We start from the raw sequence: 20,240 nt of genomic DNA on the forward strand, positions 1-20,240 counted from the left end.
TTTCGGGATAAAATTGGGACAGTTCTAGAAGAATTTATGAGCCTTGAGAGGAGAATGGGATATAATGGATCGGTACACGATTGGAAGTGATCATGTTCCAATTTTAAGTAGGTTTGGATAGAAATTGGTTAAAGAGCAGTATTACAGCTCTCCTGCCATGATTTTAAACGCTGTGTAAACATACTGTAAACATTCTGTCAACTAATAGTGAAAGCGAAAGAGACAGCGACGTGACATACAGCCAAGTATGGTGACCCATACTCAGAATCCGAGCTCTGCATTTATCCCATCCAAAGTGCACACACACAGCAGTGAACACACACACACACACACACACACACACACACACACACACACACACACACACACACACACACACACACACACACACACACACACACACACACACACACACACACACACACACCTTGAACAGACACCCGGAGCAGTGGGCAGCCATTTTTGCTGCGGTGCCCAGGGAGCAGTTGGGGGTTCAGTGCCTTGCTCAAGGGCACCTCAGTCGTGGTATCGCCAGCCCGAGACTCGAAACTACAACCTTAGGGCTAGGAGTCAAACTCTCTAACCATTAGGCCACGACTTCCCCACTTCTGGCTGTATGTCACTTTTTATTTCGCAAGTATGGAGAACAGCGATAGATGGACAGACGCTGAAGTGCAGGCACTTGTAATAAATGTAGCACTGCCAGTTGTCGTTGGAGATTCTTAGTCCTCCTTTCCATTCTTTCAATCACTTTACATATACATCAACATTCCATGTGCATTATTGTGAAACACAGCTCCGATCACAGCGTCCTCCAACCTCCTGTTGTTAATGTTGTTCTTCTTTGTTAACATTGTTGAAAGCAGCGCACAAATGACATCGCTGTTGTCCGGCTTATGTCACTTCCTGGAACAAATTATTTCTGTTTTATTGGAATAAGTTACAAAGTCATAATTGTTCTAACCCTGCTAGGATTTTATTAGAGGAATACTGGGATTTCCAGAGAAGGGATGGAAATAAGAGAGAGAGTAGGAAGTCTTCAATGGGTAAGAGAGCTCAGGAAATAGGAGTGAATTATAGTATTATTGCACCAGTAATTATTAAAGCTCAACTAACTACATTATAACAAACAAATATACCAGAAAGACTCAGGGAGGTAGAGATAAGTATTTATTTACAACAACACAAAAAAAAATATAATTATTTTGGCGTAGGCCCCATCCGTAGCGTGGATCTGAAGTTTGTAGATACCAGCTAATCCTGCCGAAGACGAAGGCAGGGCGGAGCCTACCCCCCACATGGACAGGGCCAACCTGGTGGTGGTGGGGAGGATGGAGGGAAATGACAGCGGCAGTATCTGCAAATAACAAAATAGGATGTGAGTAGTGCGCTTTTATATCCATCGTGTTGAAAGCCGATTGGCTAGACCTTAATTGTAATGTGACGTGACATTTAGTCTTCCTAGTAGAACTTACGCTTACGCTTCCATTTCCTAAAGTGGACCTTAGTATTTTAGATGAAATAAAGAAAGATGAAGGTAATCCTGTGGTTATGGTTTATAAAACAGCAATAGGGATAAGTATTCCTCAGTTAAATTTAATGAATGGAAAATGATTAGCAGATAATATGTCAGTCATTACTGCAGAGCTGGTGGCTATTTTATTGGCCTTGGAGTGGGTGGAGGAAAATGGACCGGGGAAAAGAGTCATTTGTTCAGACTCAACTGCAGCTTTAATGGCATGAAAGGGAAGGAAAAGTAAAGCCAGGTCAGACTTAATGGTAGAATTATTAGTAACACTTAATCGAGTTAATAAAATGGGGAATATAGTAGGATTCCTTTGGGTGCCAGCTTACATAGGTGTTCAGGGAAATGAAGAGGCAGAAGAAATGTCTAGAAAGGCAGTAAATAGAAGTGAAGGGTTGAGTGTAAAAGTATTATCCAAGAAAGAACAATAAAATTATGGCAAAAAGAATGGAATGAAGGATATAAAGGCAGACATTACTATTCTGTTCAGCCAATAGTAGGGCATTCTATGATTAGAAGGTTAGGAAGAAAAGATAGTGTCGTTTTAACTAGATTAAGGCTGGGCCATTGTGCGTTGAACTTTGGGTTAGCAAGGATTGGTAAACATCCAGATGGCAGATGTAGATGTGGACAAGAAGAAACTGTGAGACATGTAATAATGGAGTGTTCCATTCATCATGCAGCAAGATGTCACATGTTTTCAAAGTTATTTCAATGTGAAGTCACAAATGTTTCTGTAAAATCTATCCTTAACACAAAAGATTATGAGTCTACAAAAGTCGTTTTCAATTTTTTGCACATGACTGGACTTTACGCAAGGATTTCAAGGTTAAGCGGAGTATCCAGATGACCTGAGGAGGGCAGTAATATGCCGGTCATGCGTCTAGCCTGCCACAAATTTTATAAGAAGAAGAAGAATTGTGTGCCCGTGGAATTCTAGACACCGTGATGGCGTCTATTCCCGGGCAAACGCCACCTAATCTATCACTCCTAAATGGGTGCAGGTGTGTACCAGAGCCTGGCATGACAATAGAGGAGCTACTTGTAGTTGTGGGAGAGCAAGTAGGTTTTGATAATATCGTTTCAGCTTCGTGAATGAACAAAGCAGTTGTTTTTTTGTGAAAACTGAATCACTGATCAATCAGTTGACTGTGAGCGGTATATTGGTTAATGAAATGTTTGTCCCAGTTACCCAACTATCCGCGCCAGCAACAAAAATCATGATTTCCATTGTACCACCTTTTAACAGTAATGATGTCATCATGAAAGAGTTGCAAAGATTTGGAAAAATAGCAAGCCCAGTGAAGGAGATCTCATTATTTTACGGGGGGGGGAATAGTAAAAAATAATTTTTTCACAGATTAGGAATAGTGAGGAACCTCATGCACAGAGTGCTTTGTGTTTAGCCACTGTGATTAAAAATCTAAACCTATTTGATGTATGGAGAGAACATAATCTCCTTTCACGTCAATATACATGGGTAAAGATTATTAATGAGAGGGTTTCTGCTGCACGGTTGGATAGACTCTATACGTCATGTAATTTGAGGAATAGAGCTCTAAATTCAACTATTTTTTCCACTTCAATATCTGATCATAAATTTGTTATTATAGAGTGTACTTTGATACAATGATAAGGTTATTGTACACTGAAGCCACATGTATGATAAAAATGGCTGGTGGCCTAAATAATCCTGTGAAAGTTCAGAGGGGAATTAGACAGGCTTGTCCCCTTTCGGGCCAACTTTTTAGTATAATTATTGAACCTTTGTTATATAAAAAAAAATAGCCCAGTGAATTATTGACGAGATTATATATTTTAACTGATTGACAGCCCTAAGTTAATATGACTAAAATAAAATGTATGCGTACGCTGGTAACTCATCAGTGGACTTTCTCGTCATTTATGAGCTGAGCTGCTTTGTTTACAGCAGTTGCCGGGGAAACCACTATATTTCTGATGTTCCAAAAGCACCTCCTACTGGCAGAGAATGAATCTGCATTTTCAATAATCCAGGCTGCAGTTTTTGTTCAGACCAATGCGAAAATTCACCCACATAAATCTGTTTTAAATAATATAATAATTTATACTTCAGACTCATTCTTTTTCTTAAAAAAAAATGGTTTAAAGGTTCAATTGTGAGGTTTCTCATTTTATAATTAATTTTGTTTTTTGTTAAAACTTGTATCTCAACTGTAAATCAGTTGCTGTTTCAGGGTCTACAACATAAAAATAACAAAAAAGTCTGCCAAATGAATAAATGTAAATGTAAATGAAAGAATCCCATTATAACGGGCATAAAAAATGTAGAAACATTGGACCCAACAATGTGGCACCATTGTGCAGCAGCAAGCATCACGACAAAAAAGGAACCTCAAGGTTGATCTAGATAAATGTGTGCAAATATATTTGCCTGGGGCCCCCAATTCACTAAATCTGCCCCTGCTGTATGGAATGGGAGGATGCCAGATGGAAGGGTAGTGCAAGATGTACGCCATAACCACCACCACAGCTGTTAAATAAAAACAAATTACTCACAGTTTAATTGGTCATCTTTATGTTCTACAAATACAAAAGCAACAAATTATTATTTTCCCTGTTGGATTTTAATATTGGTATTGTGGTCATCTCCTCTTCTTCTGTTAGTGGTGCTGGTGCATGTTCTCCTCCCATTTTATGGGTCTCTGCCTTCTTGCTGTTAGCTTCTGAATAGAAGTATAATTTTATGTTTAATTTTTTTTTTCTGCTGCCACTTTTTCTTTTTTTCTTTTTTTTTTGCCCGTGGGATATCATGAAAATGAATATTAGTTCAGTAAATTATCTTTCTGCCAGTTTTCACCTCTGATAACATTGATTTAGAATTAAAGTTGCGGAAAAGTATGCGGAAGTCGGTTTGGCGGGAGCTGTTTCCATGGTGAATCGTAGTGATGGCGAAGTGAAGCGTTCTGAACCATCAAAGTTTTCAACACAATTGTATCAGAAAAAGGTTCATTACTCAAAGCATTTTAAAACGGTTTATACTGTGCTCATCTAGTGGTCATAAAAAGAAATTACACCTTCCAAAGTATTATGTTCCGTTACAGCCAGTGGTTTCACATGTGGCTCTACAACTGATTCTGTTTTATCATATTTTATATAAATAATGGTCATTGTCAAAGACATTCATTTGTGTCAGTGTACTGCCACAAAAATAAGTAAAATAAATAAAACATAAATTTATAAATTAAATATATGATCTGTTTATTTTAACTCTGCCTCAGTCCTTAGACTGTTATTTCATGGCCAAAGTTCATTTTTGAGCTCAACATATAATGTAAAGGAAACGGCGCTGAGGTTCGCTTAGTTTGAACCAGATACTGAAGCAGTCACATGGTTTTCAGGCAAACTAAGCTTTAGACGTCATAGATCATGTGCTTTTCTCAAAACGAATCAGGCTCCGATACAGTGCTTCAGTGTGAAATGTGTTGTGGTTTTTTTATACAATATTTAACGCTTCGGTGTTGAGCGTAAATAGTGAATAAGAACTAGTGAACGAGAATCACTAGTGAATCGTAATTTCATAGTCGTAGTGCACGCATTAAACTCAGAGTCAACCTACACAGAGTGGATTGAACTAACTCTGTTCAGCTGTTCAGTTTCCAATCTCAGGGTGTCAACTCAGAGTTCAAGTTTTAACTCAGAGTTTGTTGAACCTCCTTTGTGGAATACACCCCTGGGGTGCATCCCGTACAATTACATAACTCACTGATTAACCACCATAGTACGATGCATTGTTGTGGAAACTAACTAGCCAGTTATGACTGGTCCTGGACACGGTCGCATCTCCGTCGTTTGAACCACATTAGGCTTGTCTGAGATGAGCAAAATCTGTGCAGAACCAATCACTGGCGAGCACCGCGGGATGCATGCCAGTTAGAAAATTGACCGCGCTGACCAAAAGCATGATGGGAAACGACTGGCTGACGACACAGCTTAATGCTCATTGGTTCAGACAACTGTGATGCTGCATCCTCTTCTAAAAAGTTATATCTGGTTCTGTGTGATTATGTATTTAAATAAAGCATGAATGTTCCCAAACACTATCTCTGTATGAGTGCGATCTCTGTATGAGATATGTGATTGTTGTCATATTTCTATAAAAATCTAAAATGTTTGTATTAGAGTAAAAATGGATGATAAATACACCTTTTTTATGGAATTAAATAGCAAGCACTTTGAGTGTCTTGTTCATCATATTTATTTTCTTATAAAAGCAACAGGACTGAAATTACATCATGTTTATTAGCAACACAGCACTTGAGTGTGAATAACGCAATATCTGCCTTTGATCTCATTGGTATTTGTTCCACTTTGAGAGGTCAGAACCAGGGCCGCCGCTAGTGGGGTGAAAAGTGGTGACGATTATAGGGCCCCCCCAGCGATCTCAACCAACTTGCTGAGGCCAGCCTAAAAGCATTGAAATAGACACTGAATTATAGTTAATATGTCAAATGTTTGTAAAGTCATGTAGCCTACACCCATGAACCAATTGTGTTTTTATACTTCATTTTTTCGTGATACCATTTAAATAACATTAGTTCAAACATTTACAGTTTTCACCTCTCATATTATAACGGTGATTTAGAATTTAAGATACATATTGACTCAGAAGTATGAAGACTTTTTGGCTGGAGCTGTTGCCATATTGAATCATCATTTCGGAGCTCCATTGATCATGACTTCTCATAGTCTTGGTGCACGCGCTAAACTCAGAGTGGACTGAACTAACACAATTCAGCGGTTCTGAGTTGGTTGAACCTCTTTATTGAAACGGGCCCCTGGAGTCCCACAACACCAGCAACCATGCTCACACACCTCAAAAAAAAACAAAAAACCAAAACACACACAAAAAAAACAAAAAAAAAAAAAAAAAAAAAATAAAAAAAAAGAAGTACTGCAACTTCCCTGTTACCTGGTTTTAGTAAAAGGGAGCTGATGAACAAGCACAATTAAACATTCATTATATACATTTATTATTGGAAATGTTTACAATTTGCTTCCCATGATAATAACAAAAATTTACTTGACATACATTTAAAAAATATTTCAGACAGCTTTGTAAAAAATAAAATTACAATTTTACAATTTTATAAAATGCAAAAAACGTTTTGCATTTTATATTGTTTGTATAATTTTGTATTTTAAGAGTCAAAGTAATATGATTAACAGATGAATAAGACTGAATGAAATGTAATGGAATGTGACTAGAACAATAACACTCACTGTTTATGCATCTGTTTCATGTCAGACATGTAGATATAGTTTTACTTACTAACATTATAAATGGACCACAGGGGAATAAATGCACGATATGAGCACTTTAATTCAGGGTGTTGAGAGCCTTCATCTCATTTCTGGTGTGCATGTCTGCAATGGTCTCGTCTTCACCACCAAGGGTCTTGGCTCTTGCTCTGTCCCCTTTGCGACTCACCTTGATGGACAGTTTGGCGAAAACAGAGCTCTCTGTATTAGAGCCGCGACTGCTGCGGGTGGAGGCTGACTCCGAGTTGGTTCCCTCAAAGAGTTTGGCCATGAAGCCCAGACCAGCCTGACGGATGTGAGAGCTGCCGGCAAACACGTACAGGACAGGGTTCACGCTGCTGCTAATGAAGGTGAATGCCGTCACGCTGGGACGAGCCGCTATTGCCACTGTTAAAATAGAAGAGGAGGAGCCCTGCATCAGACCAATCACCTGTGAGAACAGACCAAGAAGAAAGAAAAATGCTTTTGTGGGTTGACATAAAATGAGAGAAAACTGACCTTATTGAACATAGCCTACTAATATCACACATACAAAAAAAGCCTCCTTAATAATGTATTAAAAGTGATCAAACTAAATGCTGTTTTTAACAACTCATCCATTCATTTGCATAGCTCAGATGCTTTTATAATGTAAAAGGGTATTATTTTCTTTCATGAATTGAGTTAACAACTTAAAAACTCCTCATTAGTAAACTGACCAATCAGAATGGATATTCAAATAACTCAACTTCTTCCTAAATGATTTGCCTCCTTACACATAAATAACCATTTAATGAATCGCTATAAGTGACCCTTCAAGACAATCATCAAGTCAAGCATGCATTCAGCAGGTGAAATGAAACTTTCAAACTGAGCCAAAATATCAATGAAATAGCATTGTCTGAAACAAGTATGAACAACAATGGTGCTGTTTTGTGATGTCTGTTAAAGATGGCTTCATCTGGAAAGCATCTGCTGTGTACTAACATCTGATAGACATCTTTAAGATGTCAGTTTTACATTCATTCTAACTCACAAACATCTTAAAGACATCTTCTAAACGTCTGTTTGACATCTGATAGGAAACGTCCCATAGACGTATTGCAGATGAGCAAACACTCTACAAAATACATCTTGCAGATGTAAATGCAGTCAAATTGACGTCTCTGTGATGTACGTGTGCTCTCAGGGCTAGTTTGAATATTTTTCCACTGGCATGTATTCATGTGATGTTGTGAGGTCACATGATGTAGGCTACAGCAATGAGATATTAAAGGGATCATACAGTGCGAGGTGTTGCTCACCTGCAGGATGTTGATGAGGTGATACGGCAGCCAGAAGACGGTAAACGCAGCGATGATGAGGAGGATCAGGGTGTTTCCTCTTTCTTTGCGCTGGAACATGGCGCTACGCAGCCGACAGATCACTGAGATGTAGCAGAACAGGATGAAGCTGAAGGGCAGCAGGAAACCCAGGATAGTCTCAGTCAGGTACTGAAAGGTTTCATGAGCATTGCTCTCCCAGTGGTACGGCTTACACAGGTAGATGGACACATTCCTAGAGGCTGGCAACACGGAACTGTTGGTGCAAAGAAGAAAACAACAAGACAGATTGGGACATAAAGGAGAAGGTTTACAATTATTTATAAAACCAATAGTTTCGGTCCTGGACTCCTGGCTGTTGATAAAGACTTGCAGAGGTACTAATTTTTCACTCCATTCATCTTTTACTATAATTCCAACTCGAGTTAACAAACTATTCATGACATTGTTCTGTGAAATGCCATTTTATTATAGCCACAGTTTGTTTTATTTATTTTTATTCAACTATTTTGCTCCACTAGAAGATCTTACGTAACAGATCACTGATATGCAACAAAAAGACATTCTGAAGCTGCACTGGCATTTTGGGTAATTTATTGTACTGTGTATTTATTCTGATAAAGATAATTTTCCAAGTCACTTGGTGCAAAAGAACAGTAATTGAATTAGAATTCCAACTCGGAAACTCTCTGAGTATGGTTGTGTGTTACACAATACATTGATTTTTTTTGTTTTGTTGTTGGTTTAATGTCATGGTATTAATAAACCAAAACCCAACATCTGCTAAATGCCATAAGATTAAAATGTTATGTCTGCCTAATGCTGGACCTTGAAGTCAACATTGGATTTACATCTGTGCAACTTTGCACTCCATCGTCTTTATGATGTTACAGTGACATCCAGTGCCCATTCGGGGAAGATGAAGCAGACAATGAAGAATAATCACATATTCACAAAGTTAAGTTTATGACTTAAACTTCCAGGATTGCATAATGCAACTGTTAGCAGAGATAACAAACTAAATCTCCTCTTTTATGAAGAGGTGATTTCATATGAATATGTATGATAATCATACTAAAACATCCCTGCTGAAAAAAAACAAAGAAAAAAACAGCCTAAGCTGGTTAGCTGGTCTTAGCTGGTTTAAGATGGAAGTAGCTGGTTGTAGCTGGTCTCCCAGCCTGACTAGCTAAAAACCAGCCTGCTGACCAGCTATGACCAGGCTGGATTACCAGTTAAAACCAGCTAACCAGCTAAGGCTGGTTTTCCCTTTTTTTCTTTCTTTTTTTTTTTTTTAAAACAGGGGTACAATTTGTAGAGGCAGAAAGGTAAGCTTATAAGCTTGTCACGAGCTGCAGGGTTTAATTTGGATTTGTCTGTACATGTTCTTTTGTTACCATTTGCCATGCATTGTACGACTGAGAGACTGCAACCACTGAAGCTAAAAATCATAATTAGTGTTCTACTAAAGAAAAAAAGTCACCTACATTTTGGATGCCATGGGGGTAAGCAGATAAACATCAAATTTTCATTTTTGGATGAACTATCCCTTTAAGTCCGTCATCACACCATAACAGGCCCCTCATGTAGGCTACAATTCGTTTGGGCACCTCAAGGTGTCACTGTGGCCTCAAAGCTTACAACTCGCCTAGTCTGACTACATTAATATTCCTGAGATAAAACACGCATTACCCTACGGAGAAAAAGATGTAGAAATAAATAAATGTGAAAATAAATAAATACATTTGGAAACAAATAAATGTATAAATCAATAAAATGTGAGAATAAAAAAAAAAAAAAAAAAAAAAACAAAAAAATAAAATATTAAAAAATAAAATTATATATATATAATATATATATATATATATATATATATATATATATACTTTTCTTTGTATATTTGTTTTTATATTAACTTATTTTTACATTTCTTTGTATATGTATTTATTTGTAATTTTGTCAGGTTTGGCATTCCATCCCTTACAAAAATGAACCATGGTTTTATTGTAGAAAAGGTGTAATAACCATGTTTTTTGGCGTATTGATTACCATTTGTTTAACCATAGTTTTACTACAAATACCATAGTTAAACTATGGTAAGTGTAGCAAATCCATGGTAAATTTGTGGTTACCATTTATAAACTACAGTAACCATTTATTTTTTATTTATTCATTTATTTGATTTTTTTGTTAAAACCATCGTTAATTTTCAAAAGGGATAGGCTGGAATTAGCCTTTGTGTTGGACCAATCGCATTCATCTTAATAAGCCTACAGTATATGTGTTATGCGTTGAATTATGTGTTGGACCAATGGCCTCCATCTGTTTAATGGTCAAGGTCACTATATTATGAATCTGTTGTTCCAAATGTTGTGCTGACTGATGTAACTGCTTGAAGAAAATGTGATTCGTGCTTCAATGTCTTTGTAAAACAAAACCCTCAGACGTACCGATAGAACGGCATGGGCAAAGCCATCAGAAAAGCCATCACCCAGATCCCCAACATGACGGACAGGAGCCTTTTCTTAGTCTTCAACCTCTGAGACAAGAACGGCTTTGTGACGGCCAGCCAGCGGTCCATGCTCATCACACAGATCAGGTAGATGGAGGCGTACATGTTGACGCAGCACAGGTAATGGACCGTCTTACACAGGGCGACTCCAAACTCCCAGCCTTTCCTTCCTATCAGGTACCGGAGGAACAGTGGAGCGCTCAGGAGAACCAGCGCATCCGCCACGGCCAGATTCAGGATCAGCAGACACGTGACGGAGCGGCGACGCACTCGACACAGAACCGACCACACCACAAACAGGTTCCCAGGGAACCCAAACACAAAGGCGATGACCAGGATAGCAGTGCTGATCTGATAGGACAGGGGCAGGGATGGAGTGGAAGACAGGGCGGTCACGAGGGAAGACTGAGGAGGTTCGGATAGGGCTGAGGGCTTCGTAGGAACAAGAGTGGCCATTTGGTTTAAAGATAAGTGTTGCTTCTCGTATTTGCTGTGGAGAGAAAGTAAACAGAGACAGGAAAAAACAAGATCACTTTCCTTTTTGTGTACATGAAGAAATTACCAATAAAATGGTCTATGTGGTTACACTTCATCAGGGGTGTCATGCACTCATGATTTTTGAGAGGGCAGGAATCATGCTTGTCATGTGACATGCAGCAGCCATGATAGCACTGTATAACTGATATAGGCTTATGTTTTATTTATTTTTTATTTGTATATTTATTTGAAATATTTGCAAATGTGTTAACTATATCTTGATTCTCAAATATGTGTAGCCATGCGTTTTGGCCCTTTTATAGATTGTTATTTAATCAATAAATGATGATGGGCAAAGTAGACTAATAGTGTAATCTATTAACTAGCCTACACATAAAACTCGAATGTTTACTTAAGTACCAGATATGGGTGTAGATACTGTACGACTGGCTTTGAATTTAATAACAATATCGTAAGTTGCTAATTATAACACTTTCATTTTACAGAGAGTAAAGAATATTTACATTATCAAATAACATGTCTTGCCAGAGTTCAGGCACTCTGAAAAACTCCCATTATAATCACTGAAGCTGTTTACACTGTTAAATGATTATCTTACATACATTCGTACGCACATCTGCACTTTGTTGTTTCTGATGAGGGAATTCGACAGATAATTCAGTCAGCGAGCAAGTGAACAAAACACCGCATTTCAGCGATGACTCATCTGAACGTCTCTGATTGGCCATTGCATTCATGAGCTCAACAGAATCGTGTGTGATTGGTTGTAATGCAGCGCTGTACAAACGCGTCTGTCTCTGGCTCAGCGCCAGCCAGCGAACGCTGATTTGAGTTTATCAGCTGATGCTGTGCCGCACTGAACGATCTAATCTAAAAAAATATATATATATTATTCGGCTATTTTTTGTCTTTCGGAAGCTGCATTCAAAATCCACTTGGCACATCTATCTATCAAAATGTATTTGTTATTTTTTCTGCTGTGTTTGCAGTAGTGATATTGCCCAGTGCAGAGAGCAGTTCCCCTTTTGGTTTCTGTGTAAATCCACATAAATATATGACTGGGATTTTTTAATTTATGTAGGCCTACAACAAAACACATCGAGATGGCAGAGACAAAGCTTTTTCTTGCAAGACACTGCAGGAGTCTGGAGGGTTTTTTTTTTTTTTTTTTTTTTTTTTCTCCTTAGTTCAAAGGTTAGCTTTTCTAATTTAACAGGGCAGCTTAATGCCACACGCGGCACTAGATGCTGAAGAACCACTGAGACCTGTTCTTCAAGCACACCACAAACTGTTACACTGATATCGTTTCCCAATTAAAATATGCTTATGGTTGCAGATTTTGCCTTTTTTATCTTATAATTATTATAATTATTTTATATATAAATATATATATATATATATATATATATATATATATATATATATATATATATATATATATAAGTGCTGTCAAATGATTAATCACGATTAATCGCATCTAAAATAAAAACATATGTTTACATACTATATGTATGTGTACTGTGTATATTTATTATGTATATATAAATACATACACATACAGTAAATATTTTGAAAATATTTACATGTATATACATTTATATATTTATATTCTTATATTTTATATTATATATAAATATATTTAATATATAAACATAACATATTTTTCTTAAATGTATACATGCATGTGTTTGTAATTATATATACATAATAAATATACACAGCATACACGCATATATTATGTAAACAAAAACTTTTATTTTGGATGTGATTAATCGTGATTAATCATTTGACAGCACTAATATATGTGTGTGTGTTTATATATATATATATATATATATATATATATATATATATATATATATATATATATATATATTGTGAAAATGATTTTGCTTAAAGTTAGTGTTACAGAATGAACTGTGTTTCTATATCAGTTATGATGCTTTATCTGTATTCTGTGAAGAGTTTCCTGCTGATAGGGTGTTAACCATATTTTACACATTTATGACTGATCAGATGCTTCACATTTCACAATTTCAAATGTGGTAATGTTCTTAAAGAACATTTCAAGCACAAGCATGTGAAATTTGACTAGATCAGATTTCTAGAAAAACGGTCACCAAGTCCAGTTTACTCTGAATAAAACATTACCCAAAGACTTTATCTTGTATTGTAGTACCCTTCATAGTTTAGATTTAAAACAACACACGCTCATGCGCGAGCGCACACACACGCACAAAGATAAACAAACTCGAATATGAATGACTTCAAACAGCCTTACCTCAATTCCTTGTAAACCTTGCAGCAGCCGAGCGCATTAACGTGACGGTAAACATACAGAATCAGTTTCCATGTCTCAGAAGTGTTTTATCATTAACATCTTTTAAGTAGTGGGGCTGCTTTCGCTTCCTCTTGATATACTCCACTTGCGACACAACCAGTTGCTTCAGACAGGAAAGAGCAAAGAACACCTAACATGCACAAAATTTATTGTTTAGGTATCTTTTCTTTCTGTTGCATTTTGTCCTCTTGATAGCCCTCTTTTTAAATTATTATTATTATTATTTATTTATTTATTTATTTTGCTCTAATTTTAAGAGCATCCTAACGTTCTCTCTTGTTTGCACAGATTTAAATGGGGAAGCCGTGTCCTGTAATCAAACTGTTAGTTGCAGTGTGTGCGTGTGTGTGTGTGCGCAGTGCTTCGATTTCCAAATTACCAGCATTGTTTTCATAAGAGGATTGTTCTAAGACTGTCGTAAACAGGATGGGAGGAAACATTAGCCACGCGCAGGTGATTACTATGCAGTGACGGGAAATTTTGCCTGATCATCCAGTGCTGAAGAGTCTTGACAGGGTTTTTGTTTGCTATGCAGCTGTGCAGTGCAATCACAAATGTCTCCAGATTCACTTCAAGTTCAGACTCGTGCTGCTCCAGTCCACATGTTGCACCATCACATTAATTGGTTTAGGACTCTTCTATTTCCTGTAGTAGAGAAAAAAAACGGCCAGGTGCAAATAACAAAATAATTGAGAATTATAAACAGAAATTGATGATTTTCTCTATAGAAAACTATTAAATAATGGATGTATTGTGTATTGTAACAATTTTATTTCTTTATACAATCATATCCCTGTTAAAATCCAAAGAGGCTGAGTAGCAGGTTATAGTAAACAGAAGTACAATTCATCAGGAATGTATTTGAGATTGGTGACAGTTGACAACGTTAACTTAGGACAAATGGATGAATCAACGAGCAGGTTAATATACGCAGCACAGTGTCACAGAGGTACCATAATACAACATTAAAATGAGTTCATGTGACCATCCAACATGCATAAATTCAACACACAGCAAACCTCAGAGACATGCTGTAAGTATCCATCAATGTATCAATTAAATAACACCAATAAATAAATACAGTACATACCACAGATCACTTAGATCCCACTGATGCTCGACTGGATTGAGATGCTGGGAATTTGGAAGCCAAGTGTTGGAGTGCAATAGTGCATCATGGTGCCATGTGTTCCCCAGGTAAGCGAAGCACACGCACCTGGCCATCCACGTGATGTAAAAAAAAAAACCTGATTCATCAGACCAGGCCACCTTCTTCAATTGCTTTGTGGTCCAGTTCTGATGCTCACATGCCCACTGTTGGCGTTTTGGCGGTGAACAGGGGTCAGCATGAGCACCCTGACAGGTCTGTGGCTAAGCCCCATATGAAACAAACTGCTTACCCTGACACCTTTCCATCAGAACCAGCATTAACTTCTTGAGCAATTTGAGCTACAGTAGCTCATCTGTTGGATCAGTCCACACGGGCCAGCCTTTGCTCCCCACGTGCATCAGTGAGCCTTGTTGCCGGTTCACCACTGTTCCTTCCTTGGACCACTTTTGATAGATACTGAGCACTGCGGACTGGGAACACGCCACAAGAGCTGCAGTTTTGGAGATGCTCTCACCAAGTCTTCTAGCCATCACCATTTGGCCCTTGTCAAACTCACTCAAATCCTTACACTTGCCCATTTTTACTGCATCTAACACATCAGCTCTGAGGACAAAAATGTTCAGTAGCTGCGTAATATATCCCATACACAAACAGGTGCCATGATGAAGAGATAATCAGTGGTATTCACAAAATGCTACTGAACAGTGTATCGTCTATAGCCAATGTCAATATAGTTTAAAAGGCATATGATATAACAATAACCTGCACTCACACACACACACTGACGCACATCATTAACTCAGGCCTCCCCGCGGCAAACAGAGAAACCCTCTAACACATATCCACTCACTGTAAAAACAAACCTATAGAATCTACTCATTAAAAGTGAGGTAACAATTTGATTAGATAATTAGATTTCATCCTATATTTTTGAGTAAACAGTACCTGAATTTAACAGCTATGATATACTAAATTAAATTAGGTAAAGTCTACCTAATATTTCTCAATAAATTACACAGCGAATTACTTATAAAAATTAAGTAATAATAACTTTATTATTAGCAGAAAACAGTTAATCTACTTAATTATTATTAACAATAATAAGTCAACAGAAATAATTAAACATTACTTATTCAGAGATGGTTAAATACCTAAAAATGGCCAGACACAGGACAGAGAAATTCATCGGTCACTAAATTACACTTTATTAACTAAATATATGGATAAAACATTTCATTCTTTTTAAATCATTAATTAAAAGGATAGTTCACCCAAAAATGAAAATTATGTAATCATTTACTCACCCTTATGAATTCTTTATGCTGTTTAACACAAAAGAAGGTATTTTAAAGAATATTGGCAATCAAAAAGTTGACGGTAGCCATTGACGTCCATTATAGGGAAAAAAAAAAATTATATGAAAGTTAATGGGGCCCATCAACTGTTTGGTTATAAACATTCTTTAAAATACTTTATTTTGTATTTATAACAAAGAAACTTATACAGGTTTTGAACAACATGAGGGTTGTCGCGATCTCTAGCTGGAGTGCCTGTGAGCTTCAGTAGAGGGCACTCCACTCAGGACTCATTCAGAACTCCATTTCCCATCCTGCCTCACTCCTGGGACTGATTGCACACACACACCTGCACCAAATTACATACACACACCTGCAGCTAATACACACACACCCATATAAGCAGCACACTCACACCATCACACTGAGAAGTTTTGTTTAGCCCCGTCTAACATTTCCGAGCGGTTTCCCTTTGTTTGTTCTTCCGTGTCTGACTCTTGGATTGTGTATTCTGACTCTGATTCTCTGCTGCCTGCCCCGATCTCTGCTTGTTTCTGGTTTCAATTCTGGTTACCCCTGACATACCTGACGCCATTCCTGATTTCCACCTGTCTGACCACTCTGTTAATAAATACTGCAATTGAATCCGAATGTCTCTGACTCTCCAGTGTAACAAGGGTAACTACATGATTACATAATTTTAATTTTTGGGTGAACTATCCCTAATGCTATCCTTAATGAATAAAGGTACAAAAGAACCGTTTAATTTCAAGTGACAACAAATCACTAACAACTTAAAAACTTCTAATTAAAAAATAAGCAGGTTTCCATGGGAACAAACAGTCTGTGGCAGTACAACAGCTCATTCTATTAATTTCAAGTGACACAACAATTTACAAATCATTAACAACTTCTTAAAAACTTCAAAAACAGACAAAGATCTCTCTGTTGATCAAGTTGCATTTCTGCAGTCATTCTGATGATGGTCTGAGACTCTTAGTAATTATGGTCTTTGATGCACATAAATAACCTCACTCCGCACTTGCCTACTTTCAAAGCAGACACAGACTGCAGCCTTAAGTCAGTAAAGTCTGTAAGTTTTTGGAACATGTCAAAAGTGTATTTCAGGGTTTTCAGGTATTCCAAGTTGAGGGCATACATCAACACCATCAACAGAATGCATGCTGTGGTTTTGTTTCCACATCCAGTAAGGACTTTGTTGCCCTCAACTACAACCCACACATCTGATGGGTCCTCCTCGGCTGTGGGATTGTAATCACTAAAATCTGGCCCTCAAGTTCTTGCTCCTGTCAAAAAGAAAAAAAGCATACTTTTTTTTTTTTTTTTTTTTTTTTTACATTAGATTAAGGACATTAACAATATGTTGTTCATTTATTTCAAGACAAAGCATGGTTTCTGTATTAATCAAGACTTCAAACACCTAACAAATTGAAAGCAAAACCTGAACTTTTGACCCCAGTATGCCATAATAAAACAATTATCAATCTAACCCATTGTCATGCCCCTGGACTCATTATGTTTTCCCACCATGTGTCCCGTGTCCCGTGTTGATTGTGTCATTGTGTTCAGGTGTGTCTTGTCAATTACCCTCTTTATCGTTCCCCTTATAAGTTGCATTCTGTTCAGTGTCTGGTTGTCCAGTCTCGTTGATGTGTACGTGTTTTTCTGCCTTCTCCATATGGATTACCCCTATGTGGATTATTAAAGACTTTGTATCATCAACTTTTTAATTTACATGTTTCTCTCCCGCACCACACCATAACACCCATTGCTTTAGACAAAAGCATCTTGGAATAGATTGTCATGCTAGAACAGGTCAGTCCATTCAGGAAATAAATGTCACCATAGAACAAAGATATAAAAAGTTGCCACTACCTGATTATATGGGTGAACCATTTAGATTTTCATGATTAAATTTCCATAAGTTTCCTTCATTTTGGGCTTTGACTCATTGTTTAGTAAAGGTACCTGAATTAGATGAAAACTGCTACAATTCGTCTTTCATGCTATTTCAAATGCTTTCATTAAGATCTTAGAGGAAGAAAAGTCTGTTTATTTTTTATTTTTTATTAGGCTATATAAGATTGTGGTGGTAGCACTTTTGAAATATAAATTAAATAAAAAACTCAATTAAACTGAATTGGCACAAAATAGACTCAAATCATAGAAATGATATATTAATGATCACAAAGGGGACATAACAAGCCTTGCATATGTTCTATCTTTTGCACATGCACAAACGGCCAATTATATTAACATAACTCCTAATTTGGTAAAATTAAGAGAAGCTAAGCATGGCATGTTGCATCAGACCAACTGCAAGAATGAGTAATTAAAGTTGTTTTGGAATGATTGTAGTTGAAATGGCTGAAAAATCATAAATACAACCACTAGAAATATGCCTTAAGGAATTATCACTTTTGACTAATAGGTGGTGCTGTTATCAAATCAATGTGGTGTGTTCTGTATGAGTTTTCAATGGCACACACAGAAATTGGTGTCAGTATGTCAAAGTTTTGCAGAGATACGGCCTCAGATGCAGTTTGGCATCATGCCTCAAATTTCTTGGAGCGCTATATAAAAATGGTTTTGTTTATCGACATAACTTTTTGTCAGCACAGTCTGAAGATGATCTGACTCGATATTGATGCAAATCAGACCAATAGTCTAGGAGGAGTTCAAGTTTTCAACATGAATCAAAACGGCAGACAGGAAGTTCGGCCGACTATAGCAAAATTGATATCTATGTTATCGGCATAACCCATGGAATATTTTGAGACCAGTTTGATTACAATAGACTAATGTAATAAAAAGTTATTAGAATTTATTGACAATTCATAATTAATGGTTAATGAATGGTTTATTACTTTTGACCTATAGGTGGTGCTGTCACCAAATTAATGCTGCATGGTCAGTGTGACGTGACAATGGCACTTACAAAGTGTGTAAATATGTCAAATACTTGCAGAGATACAGTCTCAGATGCAGTGTGGCACCATGCCTAAAATTTGTAGCAGTGCTGTCCGAAAATGGTTTTGTGCATCGACATGAAATCCATAACTTTTGTCTGCACAGTCTGAAGATGATCTGACTCGATTTTGGTGAAAATTGGACCAGCAGTTGATGAGGAGTTTGAAAAAGCAGGTTTTCAACATAAATTAAAATGGCATCTTAAACCGTATTAGTTTAAGCTTCTGATACAGGGTTTTTTGAGTGCACACATCTGAAGCACATGGACAGAAAATGCCTGTCACAGCATGTGAGTACTAAACTAAGTTCTCTTTCACACACAGGTTTACGTTAAAAACACATGAATTACAAAAACAGTCGGTTATGTCTGTGAAGGTTTTAGATCTGTATGGCAGCAGCAATATACAGTAAATAAATCAATAAATCCACTGCTCAGTTGTCTCCTCTGAGGCTGGGACTCTGAACAGTGTTCTGTGCTCATCTGTGCAGCCAAAGACAGAACAGTAACATGATTTGCTCAAACTTTTGCAATGGCATTAGAACTGGTACACGGTCATCACTTGCGAAACATAATTACGGTGGTGTGGGTGGAAGCTTACAGACTAAGGGGCGGTAATATAATAATTAGATCCCTTTGCTACGTCACTAAGAGAGCAAAACCAGACGCGCTCATTTTTTCAGATGCTTGCAGAAAAAGGCTTACCAAAACAAAGTTACTGGGTTAATGTAGAAAATCTGATTGGCTGACTGAGTCTTGATAACGATCACCTGTGGCCCCTTACTAATTATGTTTCAGTCTCCTCTTGTTTGAATCAAAAGGCTGTCGTTTAGACATGACTTGTGTGGAACTGTTGCGTTGTTGACCATGTAAGTTTCCTTTTTTGATTGTTTAGTTTAAAGGATTATGTGTTTGATATGATATATTGAATTCTAGTTATGTTTAGCAGTTCTTTGATGTTATACTCATTTGATTGCTACAGCTGATTTCAGATGTATGATTTAAGATTCCGATTGTGTTTGTATTCATTAATGGTCTTGCTTATGGGTTTTTTTTTTTAGAAACCAACAATTACCATCACTGCCATCTGAAAAATGTGTACTCCTGCATGTCACCAAAATAAACTGGGAAATTACTTGATGACTGAATGAGTTTTAATGGACCCACCATTCCAGTAGTAACAGCCAAATGAGCCTAGAATTCCTGCTAAATTTCTACAGTTAACCTATTTCACGTTTCCTTGGTTGGTAGAAACACCGGGGACCGGATTATAGTACTTATAACCTGGAAAAATCTGATTTTCATGATATTTCACCGCATTTAGGGAAATCAACAGCGGCAGCCAAACCTTAGTTTAGAAAAATCCC

The 20,240-nt window shown here is 37.2% G+C and overlaps 1 protein-coding gene and 1 long non-coding RNA gene across 3 annotated transcripts; one reads left to right on the forward strand and one right to left on the reverse strand.

Annotated features, from left to right (window-relative positions):
* Nucleotides 1-6,520: 6,520 nt before the first annotated feature.
* LOC109092900 (leukotriene B4 receptor 1-like) lies at nucleotides 6,521-14,672 on the reverse strand. 2 transcript variants are annotated; one of them, XM_042759298.1, is made up of 5 exons: nucleotides 14,569-14,672; nucleotides 13,858-14,123; nucleotides 10,578-11,129; nucleotides 8,110-8,383; nucleotides 6,521-7,256 (listed from the first exon to the last, which is right to left on the reverse strand). In XM_042759298.1, exons 3-5 carry the CDS (start codon nucleotides 11,093-11,095, stop codon nucleotides 6,885-6,887), a joined length of 1,164 nt encoding a protein of 387 aa, XP_042615232.1. In that variant the 5' UTR covers nucleotides 11,096-11,129; nucleotides 13,858-14,123; nucleotides 14,569-14,672; the 3' UTR covers nucleotides 6,521-6,884. The 2 variants fall into 2 exon arrangements, with proteins under 2 accessions (XP_042615232.1, XP_018962155.1); XM_019106610.2 differs by lacking the exon at nucleotides 14,569-14,672 and adding an exon at nucleotides 13,419-13,608.
* A 4,988-nt stretch (nucleotides 14,673-19,660) lies between these two features.
* LOC122145537 lies at nucleotides 19,661-20,008 on the forward strand. The gene is made up of 2 exons (XR_006160379.1): nucleotides 19,661-19,742; nucleotides 19,935-20,008. It is a non-coding gene; the product is annotated as an uncharacterized LOC122145537 (long non-coding RNA).
* Nucleotides 20,009-20,240: the final 232 nt, after the last annotated feature.

Source organism: Cyprinus carpio, chromosome A7 (genome assembly GCF_018340385.1).
Source record: "Cyprinus carpio isolate SPL01 chromosome A7, ASM1834038v1, whole genome shotgun sequence".
Classification (NCBI taxonomy): Eukaryota; Metazoa; Chordata; class Actinopteri; order Cypriniformes; family Cyprinidae; genus Cyprinus; species Cyprinus carpio.

Coding starts and splice junctions, on each gene's coding strand:
- LOC109092900 (XM_042759298.1), bottom strand. CDS start 11,095: ATGGCCACTCTTGTTCCTACGAAGCCCTCAGCCCTATCCGAACCTCCT. Junction 8,384..10,577: donor TTGCCCATGCCGTTCTATCG/GTACGTCTGAGG, acceptor TTGCACCAACAG/TTCCGTGTTGCCAGCCTCTA. Junction 7,257..8,109: donor ACCTCATCAACATCCTGCAG/GTGAGCAACACC, acceptor CTGTTCTCACAG/GTGATTGGTCTGATGCAGGG.